The sequence below is a fragment of the Haliaeetus leucocephalus genome, unplaced genomic scaffold, assembly GCF_000737465.1.
Source record: "Haliaeetus leucocephalus isolate CR32 unplaced genomic scaffold, Haliaeetus_leucocephalus-4.0 Scaffold340, whole genome shotgun sequence".
NCBI lineage: Eukaryota > Metazoa > Chordata > Aves > Accipitriformes > Accipitridae > Haliaeetus > Haliaeetus leucocephalus.
Genome location: NW_010972776.1, coordinates 8,660,071 through 8,677,858, shown reverse-complemented (window position 1 = coordinate 8,677,858; position 17,788 = coordinate 8,660,071). Strand labels below are relative to the sequence as shown.

Here is a 17,788-nt window from a genome sequence, read left to right as displayed (position 1 = left end):
TAGAAACTGTAAGCAGCTGTTAAAGGCACAAGTATATGAATCTTTTTGGTTTATTTTAGAATAAAAAAGGCTGGTTGAAAAACATCCTAAAGAGTCAGCCACCCACATTCTTCCTCCAAAGAATCAAAGATTCCCCGCTCACAGACTTTGAGATGTAATTACAGTATGAGGAGGTTTGGGAGAGCTGAAAAGTCACCATGGCAACCTCCTGGCAAAAGTCTTTGCACATCCAAAGTAAAGCAAAATTTCTTTTTATCCGAACGGCCCCAGTGAGTCTGAATGTTTTCTGTCTTCATCTTCTGCTTCTCTTCATTTCATTGTGCTCCTTAATCACAGAGGTTTTTCCTGCTCTGAGTCCTAAGTGTCCTCTTCTAAAATTTCCCAGGAAAGTTTTGACCAGAAATGGATGCAGGGTGCTGGTTGTTAGATCAGGCTCTGCCTGTGACAGTGTTAAAGAGGAGATGCCCTCATGTGGTGTTCCAGACCCTTTGCAATAATCTCTAGTGAAACAGATAAACAACTTGTATTGAATAATTAAAACCACCAAACTAAACTGAAAAACAGGGAAACGGAGAGAAGAAGGTGGAGGAAGTGGAGTAAGGCAACAGCTAGACCTTCTCCATGGTTGCTCTGGGGTTGCAGTAACAAGTCCTTCCACACCATGATGCCATGATACTGGTTTAACAGGTACAAAAAGTTGACAGGTACAAAAAGATGACTTTGGAAGCACCCACCCTTGAAAAGTCCTGTTCAGTCCCATGCTTGAAGAAAGGCTCTCCATGCAGGGTTTGTGTGAATACTAGAAACTATGCAGCATGGGTTTGACGAGACAAACAGCGCATGCCAAGCAATTTCCATGAATATGATCTGCCCATAAGAGGAAGAGAACAAAACCTGCTGGCTGAGGCTGGTGGATGGCAGGAGGGTGCTCAGCCGTGGCTGCTTGGCTGTGAGAGGATCTATGCTGGTGCACAGTGAGAAGACAAGGCAGGAGAGGAGTTCCTGAGATATGGAGAAGTTAGGCTAAGGGGTGCTGTAGTGGTTTTTAGGGGAGAAACCTGAAGTCTGGGGAGTTTATACAGGGGTAATTGAGAGGACGAGACAGATTTGTCAGGACTAAGGTGAAGCTGGATGACTAGATTATTTAGGAAAGTGGAAGAGAGGGACATGTCCATCCTGTTTGGAGACTAGAGTGTCTGGAGGAGCAGGTTGAACTGCAGTGTTAAGCAGCCTTGGGAGGTTCAGGCTCTCTCCAGTTCTTATTATGTCCCTAACCAGATCCAGTGAGGGAGCTGAAATGCTGGGAGCCACTGCCAGAACATTTACAATCACACTCCTGCTGGAGACAGGAACAAACCCTCCAGGGACCTGCCCAAACCATTTTGTCCCTCCAGAGCTAACTCACAAAATTCAAGACTTAACCTCTAGCTAGCCAAAGTGACAGTCACGCAGGATCATCCTTTCCTTGTGCCCCTCCCTCCTTGATCTAAACTCACAAAGTCTTTCTCAGTAGCAAGCAATATTTAATATTTTTTGAACTTGGCAATGAGTCATTAATAACTTGCAGGAGGGAAGAAAGATACTGGTTGATCTTTACATTATAGTGCTATATACTACAAATAGAGGCTAGACAGCTGTTGTGGGAAAATTACAACTAATGTTCTTTAGTGCAGTCACTTTCGAATCAGAAACAAGAGGAACTCTTCAGTTCAGTTGTTTCTTTCTAATTTGTGTTTTATAACGCTCAATGTTCTGGACTTTGCTCTGGACAAAACTTAATACAACCCTGTGACGTACCACAGGCTGGGAGCATAATGATTTGTTTCTTAAATGTTATTGCAAAAGTCAACAAATCATTGCTGGAGTAATAAAGAAGGTTGGGAGCAGAGATTTGTTGTCATAGCAGCTTTTCCAGGACCTAAGAAATGTGGTTTCAGAACAGAAATCACTTGCTCTTCATTGCCTGACCCACTGAAAACATCACAACATCCCACCTGGTTTTCTCTTCATATTTCTCTTCACCCGTCTTTTGGCATCTGACGGAAGAAACAGTGTGAAGCACTTGGCAAAAATCTACCTTGACTTCTGTGCTACACAGGTAGGTGAGTTTTTGAGCAGCACCTTTTAACGACTATGGTGTTTTTAGGAGAAAGTATGAATCACCTGAAATATGTAAGAAGTCCTCTTTAGGTACCACAGGCTGGGAGCACAATGATTTGTTCCTTAAATGTTACTGCAAAAGTCAGCAAATCATTGCTGGAGTAATAAAGGAGAAGGCTGGGAGAAGAGATTTGTTGTCACAGCAGTAAATGGAAAACCAGACGACATTGCCTAACTTTGTAAGTTTTGTAAAGTGCAATTTTAAAAGGAAATGGAGAGACTTGTTATTAGCTCAGTTTTTTTATAATTTTCTAATGTTTATTTTACGTGCCTGGACACAAAGGGACCATTTCTATTTTGCCAGTGGTCAGAGTGTAGTAACCTTTAGTGGGGAGCCCCAGGCAAGGACTGTGTCTGATGTGAAGCCAGGTGACTCCACTGAACGGAGCTTGGCCAACTTAGACAATCTGAGGATCTAGTCCATCCCTTACAGCCATTTTATACACCTCATAAGTAGCTGAAGATTTAATCCTGTGTGGTCCTAAACCAAGAATAAGCCCTTACCTTTGATGCCCGGTGAAGCGCGTAGGGAAAGCAGAGCACCACAGAGGAGTGTGTGGGGCACTAGGAGTGAGTCTGGGGCTCTTGGACAGGGAGGCTGTCTGTCTCAGTTGCTCTGGTTTAACTGCAGTCGTCTTTGAAGCAACTTTAGTCAAACCGAAGCACAAAATAGGACAAATTCCTTCCAATTTAGAGTGGCATATTTGGATTTTGCTTTCAGTGTTCAGCGTATGCTTATACCCCAGAACTAGCCCTTCCCCAATTCTGAGTATGTTCCCAGGGCTTTATTAAACTGATGACAATTGTTTGTAGACAAAGCCCAGTGGTGAGAACAAACACTTTTTTTAACTGTGCTGTCCATGAGCAGCCTTGTGTCCTGCTTCTTTGTGTGCCTCTTGCCCTGTCTGCTGCCCTGTGGTCTCCAATCCCACGAGAGTCTGTGGGGTATAACTGTGGGTCAGCACATCCAGTTTAACCTCACTGGTAGGGCTTTCTTTTCTTGTTTTCCCCCCATTTGTAGGAACTTTGCCACTTCAAACGTGGACTCCTTTTGTCAAAGCAGGTTGAAAGTTGCTAGCAGGTTTGCAGAGTTGTGACAGATGGACAAAACACGCACAGTGTAATTGCGTAAACCTCATCTCTTCTAGAAACCAGCAGAAGCCAGAGGGTTTGTATAGCTGTGACCTTTACAGAGACTATGGATCTACTGACTCAGCTCGGTCACGGGGAGTGAGGACTTCAGAGGCAGGCTGAATTTCTCAGCCAAGTGTGTGGGAAGGGGGTGCTCACCAACATCTTTCTTTCAGAACATGCTAAAGAATGAAGAGGTTCATGTGTGGCCCTGGACAGCACTCTTCTGGCAACACTCTTTTCACCTTGATGGCTGCTGCTTGTCTTTTCCTTCTGGCAGGTACAGTAATTCCCCTCAGGATTAACCATAGGGATGGTGCTGCCAGTGGGCTCTGGGCATCCCCCAGCCCAGGGGATGTCTGCTGGTTTCCTGGTTTGTGCACACACAGTATATCTATATGGAAGCCCACTTCCCTCTTGTTCTGCCCCACTGCAGCAGTTATTCTTGCTCTGGACCTTTCCCTTCTCACTGCAACTGGTACCGGGGTCCTTGTCTATCCCTGGCCTGCAGACCTACAGGTCTGGGCATGATGCACACCCTCTCCTGGGATTCTGGTTCAGTCTGGGCCGCAGATGACTCAGTACAAATAAGAAAATATGGCAAGGAGTGAAATATCAGGTTTTGGTTGCATCACAGCTGTTGTCTACCTTTGGAGGTGAAAAGCCTCTTGGTTTTGTCATTATTCACTTGTTTCCTTCCTGGGTGTCTCCCTGCATTTCTCTATGTTTTTTTCTAGTTTTACTTTGGTTGCTGTAAAATAAGAGCTGTGCATTTACTCACTTCATGGTATTCTGGGAAAAGCAAGAAGCTACTGGCAAAACCAAATTCCCTAGTAATAATTCAAGCCGTGAGACAAACACAGTAAGCTGTGCTTCATGAACACACTCAACACCCTTTCGCTCCACTGTAAATCCCAACAAAACAATAATTAGTTCTATGTTGGTTTTTTTATTTCTTTTTTGACTTCTCCTTAAGAACAATGCAGGCCACAGAGATAATTCATGCTTCTAAAATGCACCCTGTAGCACTGGGGTCTCTTCCAGCGCACAGTGTAGTCAAGGAACAAATGAGCTCTTTCCACGTAAAGCCTCCGTAATAAAAAGACTGAATTAATGTCTAGATCTTGCCAAACGTACCCGCTTTCTCTCAGCTTTGGCTAAGGGCTCCTATACTGTCCGCTGTAAGACACTGGAAGGCCTGACCCCTGAAAGGGTGATTTCTCAGCGTGTGTCTGCTGGGGTGCAATGGTGCTCTGGTTACTCGTGAAATGGGTGCCAGTTCTGCCAGTCATAATCCCACAGGGATTCCCATCTCTTGGATAAACGCATGGGAACTGGCTTCTTACCCTTCTGGGCCCCGCAGCTGCTGGGAAATATGGCTGAAGATGACTGTTGCATTTTCTTGTGCTGTAATGAATTACTCACTGCTTGAGCTGTAATTGAGTAGCTACACCCACCTCTCTCCATCCCCTAAAGCTCCACCATGGATCTTCTCCTGCAGTCCCAGCACTGGCCATGTGATTTCATGCGCAAAGGCTTGCTCCCACTAGGGCAGAGGCTGGCGTGTTAGTGGGGAGGTGCTAAACTCCCATCCCACCCAGGGGCCTCCACCGAAAGGATGTTATACACTGCTGTTCTCAGTCCCTATGTACTCCCACTCAAGGGGAAAATCACTATCTTGGGTGCAAACCACCATCTTAGCAGAGTTGCAGTGGTGGAAGCTAGAGCAGGATGTGGGTGCATGCTCCACAACACACTGAGGTGCTCACTGGAGCTGATTTTAGAGCTGAGACAGACATGAAAGATAGCAGGGTGTTGTTATGTGTAATAGAAATGCTCTCTTTACACTTCGAGTGCACAAGGTTATGCTAGGAGAGCAATGCTCTGCTTCTGATCACCTACAGAGAATTAGACTCTGCAGATGGATCATTCCTACTTGCCTCCAATTTGAAGCGTGTGACGCAGTGCCAGCTATTTTTGCAGTCAATGATGTGTATAACCTTTATTAGAAGTGCAAATAGTCACTGGAGATTTATTGGTCAGGTTAGACTTCAGGGATTTATAATACTTGATTTGCATGGCTGGCAATCAACTTCGGAAAAATGTAAATTCATTTGAGGAAAATGCTGTAAAAACAGCCCCTAGATGTGCTTATAAAAGACTCAACATAATGCCAATTCTTATCTAGAAGAAATATACCCTGAATTAGTGAAGCACATGTAAACAAACATGTGAGCGTAATGGCAAGTTAAATATGCAGATCACCTGTATGGGAGAGGCCTGGGTTATAATTTGAACCTGGTTAACTATCACTCTGATGGTGCACGTGGGGCCACTTCACCCCCTAGAGAAACACTTCACTGGTGGCAGATGGAGCTGGTGGAAGGATTGGGTCCTGCCTTCGGCGACTGCATGCTGCTGTTTAAATGTGTTGCCTGTGGACCGGCGCTGCTCTGTGGCTTTGTGCACGTTCACAGAGATTCTTGCCTGGGGAAGGGACTTTGTCGTGGCTGGTGGTGACTGCAGTGGGACTCGCTGAGTAGGAGACCATGGCAAATCCAGGAGCCAGAAAGGGGATACATGTCTTAGCATTGCACTGGACTGGCTCCTGTCTAGATATCCGACAGACGCTTAATGTGGAGTGCAAAACCCAGAGAAGCAGAGTGAAAGACCTTCCACAGCTTGCTGATGCCCCTGCCAAACTGCTCCAGGGACCGAGGCTGGCTGAGTTAGAGCCATTGCAGCTACTACTCTGCTACTCTGCAGTCAGAGCTGGGGCCACATGTGGGCAAGTTACTCACTGCCCATGTAGGTCTGCGGTTAGTATTACTCCGGGAGTTTGCCTCTGTCAGCAAAACCTTTTGAGTAGGTTGTAAAGATATAAAGAGATATAATAAAGTAATGAAGAAAAAAGATGCCCAAACAAATTCTCTGGAACCTGAGACAAGGACAGTCCTTATGACTTTTATTTTTAGCAGAAACCTTGACCTAAAAACTGAAGGTTGGGGGTGTGATATGTCACCTGGAAGCCAAACATGCAAACAGCTCTTTACCCAGAATGTGCTGAACCAAGACCTTTGCACTGGACATCCATACCGATACCGGAGCATGTGGACCCTAGACCTGAATTCTGTATTGATTCCTATTAGGCATGTCTTGAGGACTTCAACTTTTCCTTTGCAGAATTAAACTCATCTTCTTTTTACTGGTAGTGTGGGTGGTCTCCGAATTAAATTTCAAAGGCAGCAGAAACTGGAAATAGAAGAAACTTTGGGGTTTTTAAATCGTCATTCAGGGAAGTACCCGAATGAGGTCATACTGCAGCTTTTTCTTTGGGAGTGACACTTATTTCCCTTCTTTACCCTCTTTCCTATTGCCGTTTGCTTACAGAAACACGTTATCTGCATGGAGAAAGACTGGATTTACTGGGAAGGAATGATAAGTATGTGTCTCTGGTCAACTTCAACATCCCTGAGCTATGTCAGTTCACGGTGTGCATTGACCTAAACCGGACTGCCAATGTCAGCTCTTGGGCAGCGTTTTCCTATGATGTTAACACCACCTCCACTGACATAAATGACTTACAGCTTGGACTCTCTGGAGAAAACAAGCACTTGAGACTGTATCTTTTTGGCACCAGACGAGACATTGAGATCGATCTGGCCCTTTTTGTGTGGTACACTGTGTGCTGCTTGTGGGACACCAGGAGACAACTGCTGGAGGTCTACTGCAATGGTAAGCTCGTGCATACCAAAACCATTGGCAGCGCTGAGTGCCTGAAACCCAACGGTAGCCTGGTGCTGGGTCATCTGCACAAAAGAAAGGATGGCTTTATTGTGCGGGTAAGCAACAGCTTCATTGGCAGCTTGTACTACTTCCAAATGTGGGACCGTGTGATGGGTCAGGAAGAGCTGCTGGACTGCACCATGGGCAATATTGTCAGCTGGAAGGAAGAGTACTGGAACTTCAGCAGCATCCTTCCCATTGCGGACCATCGCCTGCGCTGTGGTGAGTCTCTGCAACATTTTCTCTTCTTGGGGCTGTTGTGTGTGTTGCTGGGGATCATACACAGAGAGTAGGGAACCCTCCACTGCTCACGACAACGGGGACTGTCTAATAGCCTCTGAGTCACTGCTGCCGTGATTGAGACCAGGAGTGGACAGAGCTGTAGCCATGCGTACTACACTGCCTACTCACTCCACACAGGCTCTTCTTGAAGGAGATATAGAGGCTGTGGATGAGGGAAAGCTGGCAGGGGCAGGCTCTGCCACTGAAATCCCCTGGAGGCTGCTGGCAGGTGGCATCTTTTAGATGAACCTTCCAGTGGTTCATCCTTCTGCTGGGGCACCAACCTGCTACTCAGCTGGCCTGGCACTGAGCGAGGTAGGCTGGACACAGAAATTTTCTTCCAATATTTTTAACAATATTTAACTAGAGCCAGTAGTTAGATGATAGTAATCACTTTTCCGCAAGACTCTTGTCTGCTGTGTGCCCTAGATGGGTGTCGCTTCACTGATAAGCACTCTTAGCAGTGTTTTGGGTTATCTCATCATTCAATCCTGATGACTGTATGTACTGCACAGTATTTAAACTACGCATTATTAAAACAGAGGACCGAGATTGACTCACTGCCTGATTGACTGACTAATTTATGTAAAACTAATGACATGCCACAATATTTAGGTGCTCCACAATAATAGCGAATGCATCTTTCTTTACTAATCATCTGTAAGCTGATGGTTTCTCAGGGAAAACAGAGGCACAGTATGAAGTCATTGGTCATTTTTGGTGTCCAGTTTGAGAATTCAAGGAGCATCCCATCAGACAGCACGTCTCTGTCAAGTGCAGCACCCGCTGACTTCACCGCAGTTCCCACTGCTCTTTCCCATCTCCTGCTTCAGGCTTCATTGAATCAGGGCCGAAGGCAATGAGAAGAGCATCAGGAAATCACCGACTGCTGCTGAAACCTGTGCTCACAGGGATTTCCCCCACCTCCCTCATTGCACACCCCCTCGCTCTGCACCAAAAAACGCAGGCACTAATAACAATTGCTGTAAATTACAACCTTCCCATCTGTCTCTTGGCTCCCTGCCCCATTCCCTTTATCCAGGGAGTCCTCTTTCTGCACTGCCTGTTGCCGGAGCTATTTCCCCATAGGGGGGCATATGATCTGATGAGGAGGGAGGAGGAAGGCTCAGTTTCCCTTTTCCAATTTACACCTTTGCCCTTGGGCCCATTCGCTCTGTGGGAAAGGTGTGTGCTTGACTTGGCAAGGAGTTGTGAGAAGCTTAGTCATGTTTGCTGATGAAAAGTTTAGCACCTAAAATCAAAGCCTCCGCTCAGTGTTCCTGGACTTTGATTTTTCCAAAACAATAACCTGGATGAATTTGAGCAGCTTGTTAGTGAGACAAAGCACGTTAGAGGGAGGCTTTCAATGGTGAAAGCATTTCTTTCCTTTAAAGCAATCCCCAAGAACCAGGTGATATCCTCTAGTTAGGATTCTCCAGTGCAGCCTGAATTGGACATTCAGTCTGGAAAATGTTGGCCCAAATATTCAAAGGTTATCAGCAAGGAGAAACAGCAGCGTCTCTCACAAGTGAGGAACTACACCAACAGACACCGAGGCTACTCTTGCCTACCGCTGGATCCACATTGTGTTCCATGCTGGGAGAAGGGTTACTGGAGTCTGACATTTTCCCAAGAGCAATAACTAAGATGACTGTTGTGAAGCCCTAGTTATAGAGATGCTCATAAAATTTAATCACGTTTGAGAATCTGTCATATGTCAGATCTTGGCAAGACCTTTGCTTCCACTATAAATCTACTCCTTACTTTAATTAACTGAAATTCATGAGCTAGCTATTGCACAGAGATATACTGACAATACACTAGATACAGATAACAGTGAGTAGCGTAAATACATACCGAGATTTATGTCCTGTCTGCCAGATAAGGGAAGCTGCACTTGGCTGTATTTCGTATGGATTGTCCATATGGGGTCATATATATTGAGCCTCCATGAGAACATCTGGAGCATGCGTATAAGAAATAGTTGTGCCAAAGTGTTTCTATGTAATGAAATGTCATGGGGAAGTGCCATTTCAATGCTCATGTCATGACTCAAATTGTTACTTATGCCTTATAACAATTACTAGCTGCAAGGTTTCCTTCTCCTGTTTATATATGTTGTTTATAGACCTGTGCATTGCTCAGTTCACCCTGACAGTAGACAGTTTATGCAATTGTGCTGCAAAGTCAGGCAACCTGCTTTGTTTTGGAAATCCTACACTACTTTTGGAAAGCCAGGGTTCGTTTAGGCAAAGTGAGTGAAACTTCTCATATGAACGTAGCAGGAAGCAGCCTTGAGAAGGTGTGTTGACTTTTTATAAGTGATATAATTATCATAGCAATTGCACTGGCTTTGCTTGATAGTAGGAGTAAAGTTATTGTTCTGCCTTTGCTTTTTCCCCAGAGTTCTTGAAGATGATCCTTTACTTTTCGAGCTCAGCTGGGCCTTTGCGAAAAGTGCAGAAGTAAAATTGCGTGTTCTCATCCTCTCACTGACTCATAGTCTTCATCTCTTCCTCCCCCTACCTCACCCACACACTGATTTCTGATTTTCTTCTTAATTTTAAATTATCTGGGAGAGGGATGAATATACAATATCTGAAAATGACTGCTAATAATATAGAAATATATTTATCACAGTTCTCTTATTGGTTGGTCTAATTTTTGCTGCTCTTCTGTTGGAAACCATACATATTTACAGGATGCCAAATAAACCACTTATTAAACTATCAAATCAAAATCCATGACTAGGACTTTAAAAATGTCAGTGGTACAGTATTTTTCTAGCCTCAGATCTCATCTGTCATCACGCCTTAGCCCTAATTTCGTGAATGGAATTACATGCATGTTAATTAAAGCAAATGAAGTTACAGGATGCAGGTGGCTAGTCCCACACCTGCCTGCTGGTAATGATCCTTGACATGTGAGCATAAACAGATTTTTTTTTTTTTGATTCAGGTGATAATGAGAAAGAGAAAGAAATGAATTAGAATCTGTGAAGTTGTAATTATGCTTCATTTGTCAGGAGATGAAAACGGCATTCTGAGTTACATTCCTGATTAGAATGGGTTTGGGTTTTGTTTGGCCATTTCTCTATTATTTTTTCTTCCCCTAGCAGATTTTTCTGATTCATCCTAGCTGACACTGGGTGATATCGTACATCACCCCTGAGGCAATGGTTTTTGAAACATTACACTGATAACAACAGGAACAGAGTGGAGCCTGTAATCACCCAGCTATATGCAGATTCCTCCTATCTGGAGAGGACCTGCAGCACTGTAACAGTCAGGAGGACAAGTTAAACCCTAGGTGTACAAGCGGTTTGGTTTACGGCTTGATAAATTATAGCCTAATATCATATCTGTATTTCTGTAGGGAAAGAAAAAAGAATTTATTCCAGTGATAGGGCATGTTTGCACAGCACTGGCCCTTCTGCGTTCTCATCACACTTCCCCTATGACAGCAGTTCTTAAAAAAAGCCTATAACAAGACGCTCATTTTCTGTCAGCTTGAAACCAGGGACTAATTATTTATATCATCACACTGGGGCTCACAGAACCCATCTCTGCAGCTTCACACCACAGGAAGGCATACAGATTTCCACTAGAAGTTTAAGCTGTGGAATTAAAGTCACTGGGGATGCTGGAATATCTGCCTCTCCGCAGCACTGGGGGTCAGGTACTCCGGATTTTGGTCTTTGTATTCTCAGGGTAGTATGTGTTTTGAGGGTGGGGAGGGCTTGGTGTGCACGGGTGCTGGAGGAAAAAGAACATCCCCTTAGGTTCAGGTCCTTCTGTTTTCTTTAGAGGAGTTGTTTTGCTTTATCTCTAGGGTTTTGCTTTTAATTTAGTAGATACTTCTGGCTTCTTGCTTTCTGCATATTCATGCGTCTGCCAAACAGTGTTAGTGGCTATTGGTAGGAGGTCTGTGTATTGAATATGTGGGTCTGTCTTGCAGCTAGATGATCTAAGCCTGCGGATCTTTTCCAAATAAAGAATCAGCAAATACCCATTATGTCAGGTCATGTTTCTGACCTGCTGCAGGCAACGGATTTGAAATGGCAATGTGGCAGCTTGCTCCTGGACTTGCTAGAGTTTTAGTGGAAGACTAAAGCAGAGTAAATTAGTCCTCTTTTTCCCAACAGTTTAATACTACCTCAGAAGCAAAAGGCCTGAGTAAAGAGGAGAGATGTCCAAACGAAAACCTGAGATTCATCAAGCATCACGGGAAAAGCAGGCTTGCTATTGTTACAGCTTTCTGTAGACCCTGGGAGCAGCAGGGACTGTGCTACAAAGAGCACAGCTCTGCAAAAGCAGGTTGCTGGACAGTTTGATCTTTGGAACAGCCCCTCCAGCCTTCCTGCTCCCCATCCCACTGCCTCCAGCTGTGGAGGAGCCTCCAGGCTCAGCTCTCCGCCAGCTCTGCGCGTTCTGCCTCTGCTGATGGTACTGCGGGGGCTGAAACCGCTGTTTCCTAAATCATGAGATGACCCCAAAACACAGACTGGCACCTCCGAGGAGCGTTTGGAGGCTGAAGGTCTGAGCTGAAGACTGGAGGGTCTCAGCTTAGTCTGCGAGAGCCAACCTCGGAGAGACAGCTCAGAGCTGGACTTCCCATAGCTTTGTTGTCCTCTTGTTCATGAAGGTGGGACTCAGAAATTGCTCCGGTTTGACTTTGCGATGAGTGCCCGGCCTGTGGCTTAATGCAAAGGGTAAAACTCCTTGTTTGTCTAGGAAGCAGAAGCTTGTGTACTGTAGCGTGCCTGTTCAGAAGGGGCTTTTGACTTCAGCTGTCCTTTCAACTTCATGAAATAATTTGAAGCTATTCAGGATAAAAATAGGAGGCTTCAAGTTGTTAACAGCTCCTGTTTCTGTTATTGTCCATGGATGTATTGCCGTTGATTTGAATGGGTCAGGGATGGGCCATTATATTTTAAGCATGGATGATTCTCCTTACCTTGAACTACAGTAGAGAAAACATTGTTTTATGAAGCATGGCCTTATGCTACTTATTTCCGACCACACTCCTTATTCATAGACATTTGGCTTTGTATTCATATGTTAAGTTTATTTCTCTTAGTCAGAGCTAGAATGTCAAGTCTCTGTCAGTCATGTGAGTGAAGAAAAAAACACAAATTATCAGCATAGCAAGGAAACAGTACCTCTAGAGCAAAATGTTGTGATTCTGCTTTTCTTTCATCACCGAGGCCTGTAATGTTATATGGTGATTCGGTTCACTGCAATTTTCTGTAGTACATGTGACAAACATCACCCATTTTGTCCCTGTCTGTCTGGTGATGTGGCAGATTGCATGTGAAATGCAAAAATCCTATCTGGTTTGACAAGGTGATTCACTTCAAGGAAAATTAGCTACGAACAAATTCTTGGAAGTCTTTACTTTGAAAACAACAGGCAGGATGGCTGGCGTTTATAATGGTAATCCTTATGCCAGGTTATCATTAAACCAGAGACCATGAATATCAATGCATGTTCATCTGACATGCATTACTGCATGTTAACCCATTAGCATTCAGGGTTTGACAAATGCCTTTTCCTGAAGGCTGGCACAGGTTAACGAGCAAGAAGGGAACAGAGCGATAACCACTCTTCAACACAAGCAATGAAAAAAGATAATGTTGCATAAACTCCAGCCTTCCTTGCGATCTAAACTCTGCAAATGCTGTTTTCTCCCTTGTTACGCTGTAGTTACCTCTGGAGAAATAAAAAACCCCAACCCACGCACAGGTGTATTTTCCCCCTTTGCCTTCCCCCTGCAGAGGTCTGTGGAACAACAGCAGCTCTTTGTTACGACAACCTTCGCTGAAGGACTCACACCTCTCTCTCACCTGGACTATGCTCTTCCTTACACTTTTGCCACTGTGGATTCTTAGGCCTTTTACTGTTTTTTTTCAGCAGGCTCGAGTGAAGCATCGTCCACAACGGCTCCTACGCTACCCCCATCACCTCCGACCAGTAGTACCAATGGTACCATTCCATGTAAGTGCTGAACGAGGCTGTTTTAAATGCTGACGTGATCATCACTGACACTGACTGACATCATACACGTGACAATTTTAGACTCAGTCACATGTTTAAGCTATTGCTGCTTAGCAAGGTATTGTATGTCAGCAGATCTTCCTATCTCTTCCTATGCACTTAGCAGGCAGTAAAAGCCAAGTTAGGGCACCCACAAGTATGAACCACAACTTGTTTGTTTAAGCTGTGATAACATGACCATGTGTTTGGGCCCTTAGGCTCTTTAATAAAATTTCTAGCAATGTAGCAGTAATCTAGACTTAGACACTTGGAGTCTGGGATTTCCCAAAGAGCCTCGGTGACTGTGGGAATGGGAAACAGAACCGTGGTTCAACAGAGAGATGAGGAGATGGGAAGGGGTGCAGGCACCTTCTGTGCAAACTACAGGATGCGTCTCACGTTCTCTTCTTACAGTCAGCTTCTTCAACGTTGACATGAACTTTTCTCTTTTCTACAAAACTGAGAAAGCTCCTGATTACTATGATGCAAGGAAGCTTCTTGAAAACTGGGTGAGTAGCTTTCTTTTCTCATGTATTTCTAGCAAGTATCAGATGATGAGGACAGCTGGTACAGAATGCAAAGTGATGGGACAACACAGAAATGAGTATCCATGTAACAATATTGTGGCATTTCAGAATCACGTTATCCAACGCATTTTTAACAGGATAAAATTAAATTCTGAAGGAAGGGGAAAGTGTTGACATTTTGCAAAAATTTTTAGCCATTTTCATCAGGATTTAGAATTTTGATGACAATTCTAAATTTACGAGCAGGTCTAGATAAAGTATCAATAAATCAAGTTCATGAAAATGTTATTGTTTTCTTTCCAGTTTAGTATCATATTTACTGGAGAAGAATTTGTGGTGACAAACTTTAAAGTCAGGTAAGCCTCTGGCTGTATAGTGGTGTCACCTTGACCCTCTGCCCTTTGAGCAAAATTGCAGCCAGGTTCCAAGTACCCATTTCACAACTGAGCAGTCCCATGACAAAGGTGTAAACCAAACCCCCAGATCTGTACAACTGCGATCAAGTGGAACACCCACATTTTGTTTACTGGGCTCATTCACCTGAAAATATATATCCTACCTAATGCAAGGCAAGTAGCTGCTGCCAAACTGAGATCTCATTTTTGGCCATGTATATTGGTTCATGACGAAGATGGAACCTTTGCTGCCTCTGCAGTGTGTAAGCAATGAGCCAATGTGTGTTGATGTATCTGGTATGCCATCCTGGCAGTTCAAAAAGTACAGAAATTGGTACTTGCAGGAGACGGAAAGTAGGGCAGAGCGCTGGTACCTGCAGGGTTCATTCACATTACTACTGCTGAAGCCCTGTTTCAGCGATTGCATGTGAGTGCGAAGGAATTTAGGGGTCTCATCCATCTGCAGAGTGAGGGTCACAGACCCCTGAGGGCTGTCTAGTTTGTGTAAGTAGGTACACACTGCCTCTCGTGTGGCAGTGTCTAATGAAAGGATATTATAGTTCCAAAACCATGCTCAGAAACAACAGTTTGTTGCACAAGACTCCTCTGTTTCATACCTTTTAGCCCAATTCAGCTGTATTCGTATCCGAACTGTGAGCAGCTAAGAGGGATATTTAGCAATTCATAAAAGTATCACTTGTACAGACATGGAGTTTTATCATTTTATGCATATTTCGACTTCCTTCTTTCTTCTCTGACTTCCACAGTTACTGCTTGCTTTACAAATGACAATACAGTAACACACTGCACTGTTTACACGGCGTGAATCCAATTCAGAAAACCGTCAGAGAAGGGTGGGTTCCATTCTGGAAGAAGCGTTTTTTGTCAGGCTGCTTATCTGTTACAGCACTTGGTCTTAGTGATTTATGTAGATACACCTGTACTGAACTCAAGATGACTCCTCTGCTGCAAGGTCTGGCTCATTGTGGACACAAGATTATTTTTTTTTTTTTAGGTGATAGCAGAATGGGGCACGTTACATTTATATGCTTACTATGAAATAATTATTCTATTCTCTTTCACTTGCAGGGGTAATTACCCACAAAGCAGTGTCTATAAGAGGGCTCACGTATGTAATTTGTTATTTTCTGATTTAAAAACTTACTTTTTCTTATCTCTGCATAGAGGATATAGTAGTTGCATGGTCTAAATGCTGATACTATTGTGTTTTGTTGAAATTATTAAATATTGACCTTCAATCTGGTAGGTGTACCCCCTGTAAATAGTTGGGCTGGAGAGCCACTGTGTCTCAATAGATATTTATATGTTCTGTGCACACAAAGGAATGCTGGTTGTGCCCAGCACTATTTGCAAGCAGCCTACTTTGCAATAGCCTTCTGGTGAGCGTGCTCATTGAACAGCATTAGATACAGATCCGCTCTCCTCTCTTCATGAGGCAGCATTAATGCACTATGAGGTTCTGTTTTATCCTGACATACCTCTAGAAGTACTGTGAAACAAAGGCTACTCTAGAGAGTCAGGTCCCAATAACTTTTAAAGCAAAAGGCTCTATTTCAATGAGCACACTGAGCTTCTGCTGTTTGCTTTCATTAAAATCCAACTTGCGCCAGTAGATTCTAACCAGCTTCTAACTTCTTGTGTCCTTCCATGTGAACTGAAGATGAAGGTAAATCAGATGTCACAAAGGTAAGACCCGTGGTTATGAACTGGGTTTCCATAGTTCATATTGATTTCATTTTTAGGATGAGGAGGAATTATACCCCTCCTCAGGTGTTTTAAGGAACCTTTAGTTGTATAAAACAGAAAAGCACATGTGGTGTCAGAACCACAGTAATGCTTGACTTGGGGAAACGTATTTCAGCATGCAAGGTTTCCCTCCCACAACCCATCTCTTGGGAGGCTCAAAGTGCTTCCATGGCAAGCCAGGAGGTTTGTAAGAGCTGGCTGTGAGCAGTATCCTTCGCTGGGGCCAGAACAGTGAGTGGAGAGTGCCCAGGAAGGCTGCCAGGATGAATCCTGCACCTCTTCCGTAGGAAATCCAAATTACCTTCTGACCTCAGGCCAGAAGAGGAAGGGGACCTGGATTCCCGTCACCTTCAAGGGGTTGCAAATGGTTTACAAAGACCATGCTGAGTGGGGAACAACTGTGTAGAGGCAGGAGCGAGTTGGAAACACTTGAAACATCCCAGTCCTAAGGAAATCTCACTCGTTAGCCCCCAGTTAAATTAGAGGTCCATTGAGGTGATCCACCCACAACTGAGAGCTGGCTTCTTGCACCTTTCTGTCATGTCTGAAGCCACTCAAAGAGAGATACAGTCTTTCCAAACCTCCTAAAGTCAGCAAACATAGTTATCTGGAAGAATAGCCATTTTGAGGAGAAAAAGCTGGAATCCAGTGGAGGTAGTGAAAGCAGTTAGTTAAATCTCAGTTTTCCAGGGAGCCTTGGAGCCACCTCTGTTTGGGCGCAGGGGTACTCAAGCACCTCATCGTTTTGACTAGCTCACTCCAAACTTTAAAACATGGTTGAAAAATGCTTACTTGTGATTAGGAAACCTTTTGAGGTATTTACCGTGTAACTATAAAAAGATTCTTGTACCTGTACTCCCAATAAATTGTACTTTAGAAAGCATTTCCAGTGATAAGGTACTAGTGTACATAAGCAGTGGCATCTGGTGACATTTGCCATAAGACTGCACCTACAGTCAACAAAATACATACAGAAATTCTCCAACTCAATATAATTTTCTGGGTTACTCCTTAAATTTGTAGCCACTTATAATTGTGAAATGTTACTAATATGGTAGCCTTGTTTGTGTATTATATTTCTAGCTACATCTGCAAGGCCATTATAAAGGCCATATCACTTGAAATACAAGAAGTGCTGAGTCTCAAGATCAAACAGTTATTGAATGATACTTACAAAGAGGGACCATTATCCTTATACGTGAAGCCTGAAGATGTGGCTGTCAAGCCAATAGGTAATACTTCATGAAAACCTCATTGGAAATCACATGCTCCGTAATTCTGGCTACAAGTGGTTTGTCAAATGTAAATTTTGTGGAGAGGTTAGGCTAGAAAACGTCCTTACAAGTAGCCAGACTGACCTCATCTGATGCACAAGCTGTAGAACATCATGCAATGACAGCAAGATCAAAAACTTGGGTCCCAGACAAATGGAGATAAGCTAAAATTGAATCCTGGTGCCAGGGCAGGTCTGAGCACCTTTGCAATGAAGGCAAGGTCAGGCTGATGCAGCTGCAAATCCAGGAGCCCCTGCTCATAGTCAGTGCCCCAGAGCCTCACTATTGAGGGAGACCAGAGCCAAACACCAAAACCAAACCCATTGCTGACATTTGCTTAATGCCAGTGCATATTGGATCAAGCCTCAAATGGCAAATAATCTCTTTATTGGTTTGGTTACAATCTCTATTGCTCCTTAAAATACAGAAGT

The 17,788-nt window shown here is 44.0% G+C and overlaps 1 protein-coding gene across 1 annotated transcript in view; it reads left to right on the top strand.

The window, feature by feature from the left end:
• The first annotated feature begins 2,133 nt into the window (after positions 1–2,133).
• The window catches only part of GPR112 (G protein-coupled receptor 112), a 33,478-nt gene continuing 17,823 nt past the window's right edge, over positions 2,134–17,788 (top strand). Inside the window, exons 1-6 of the mRNA XM_010572545.1 lie at positions 2,134–2,152; positions 6,682–7,299; positions 13,275–13,355; positions 13,809–13,903; positions 14,225–14,277; positions 17,167–17,315. Coding sequence (XP_010570847.1) covers positions 2,134–2,152; positions 6,682–7,299; positions 13,275–13,355; positions 13,809–13,903; positions 14,225–14,277; positions 17,167–17,315 — 1,015 coding nt within the window. The remainder of the gene's footprint in view (positions 2,153–6,681; positions 7,300–13,274; positions 13,356–13,808; positions 13,904–14,224; positions 14,278–17,166; positions 17,316–17,788) is intronic.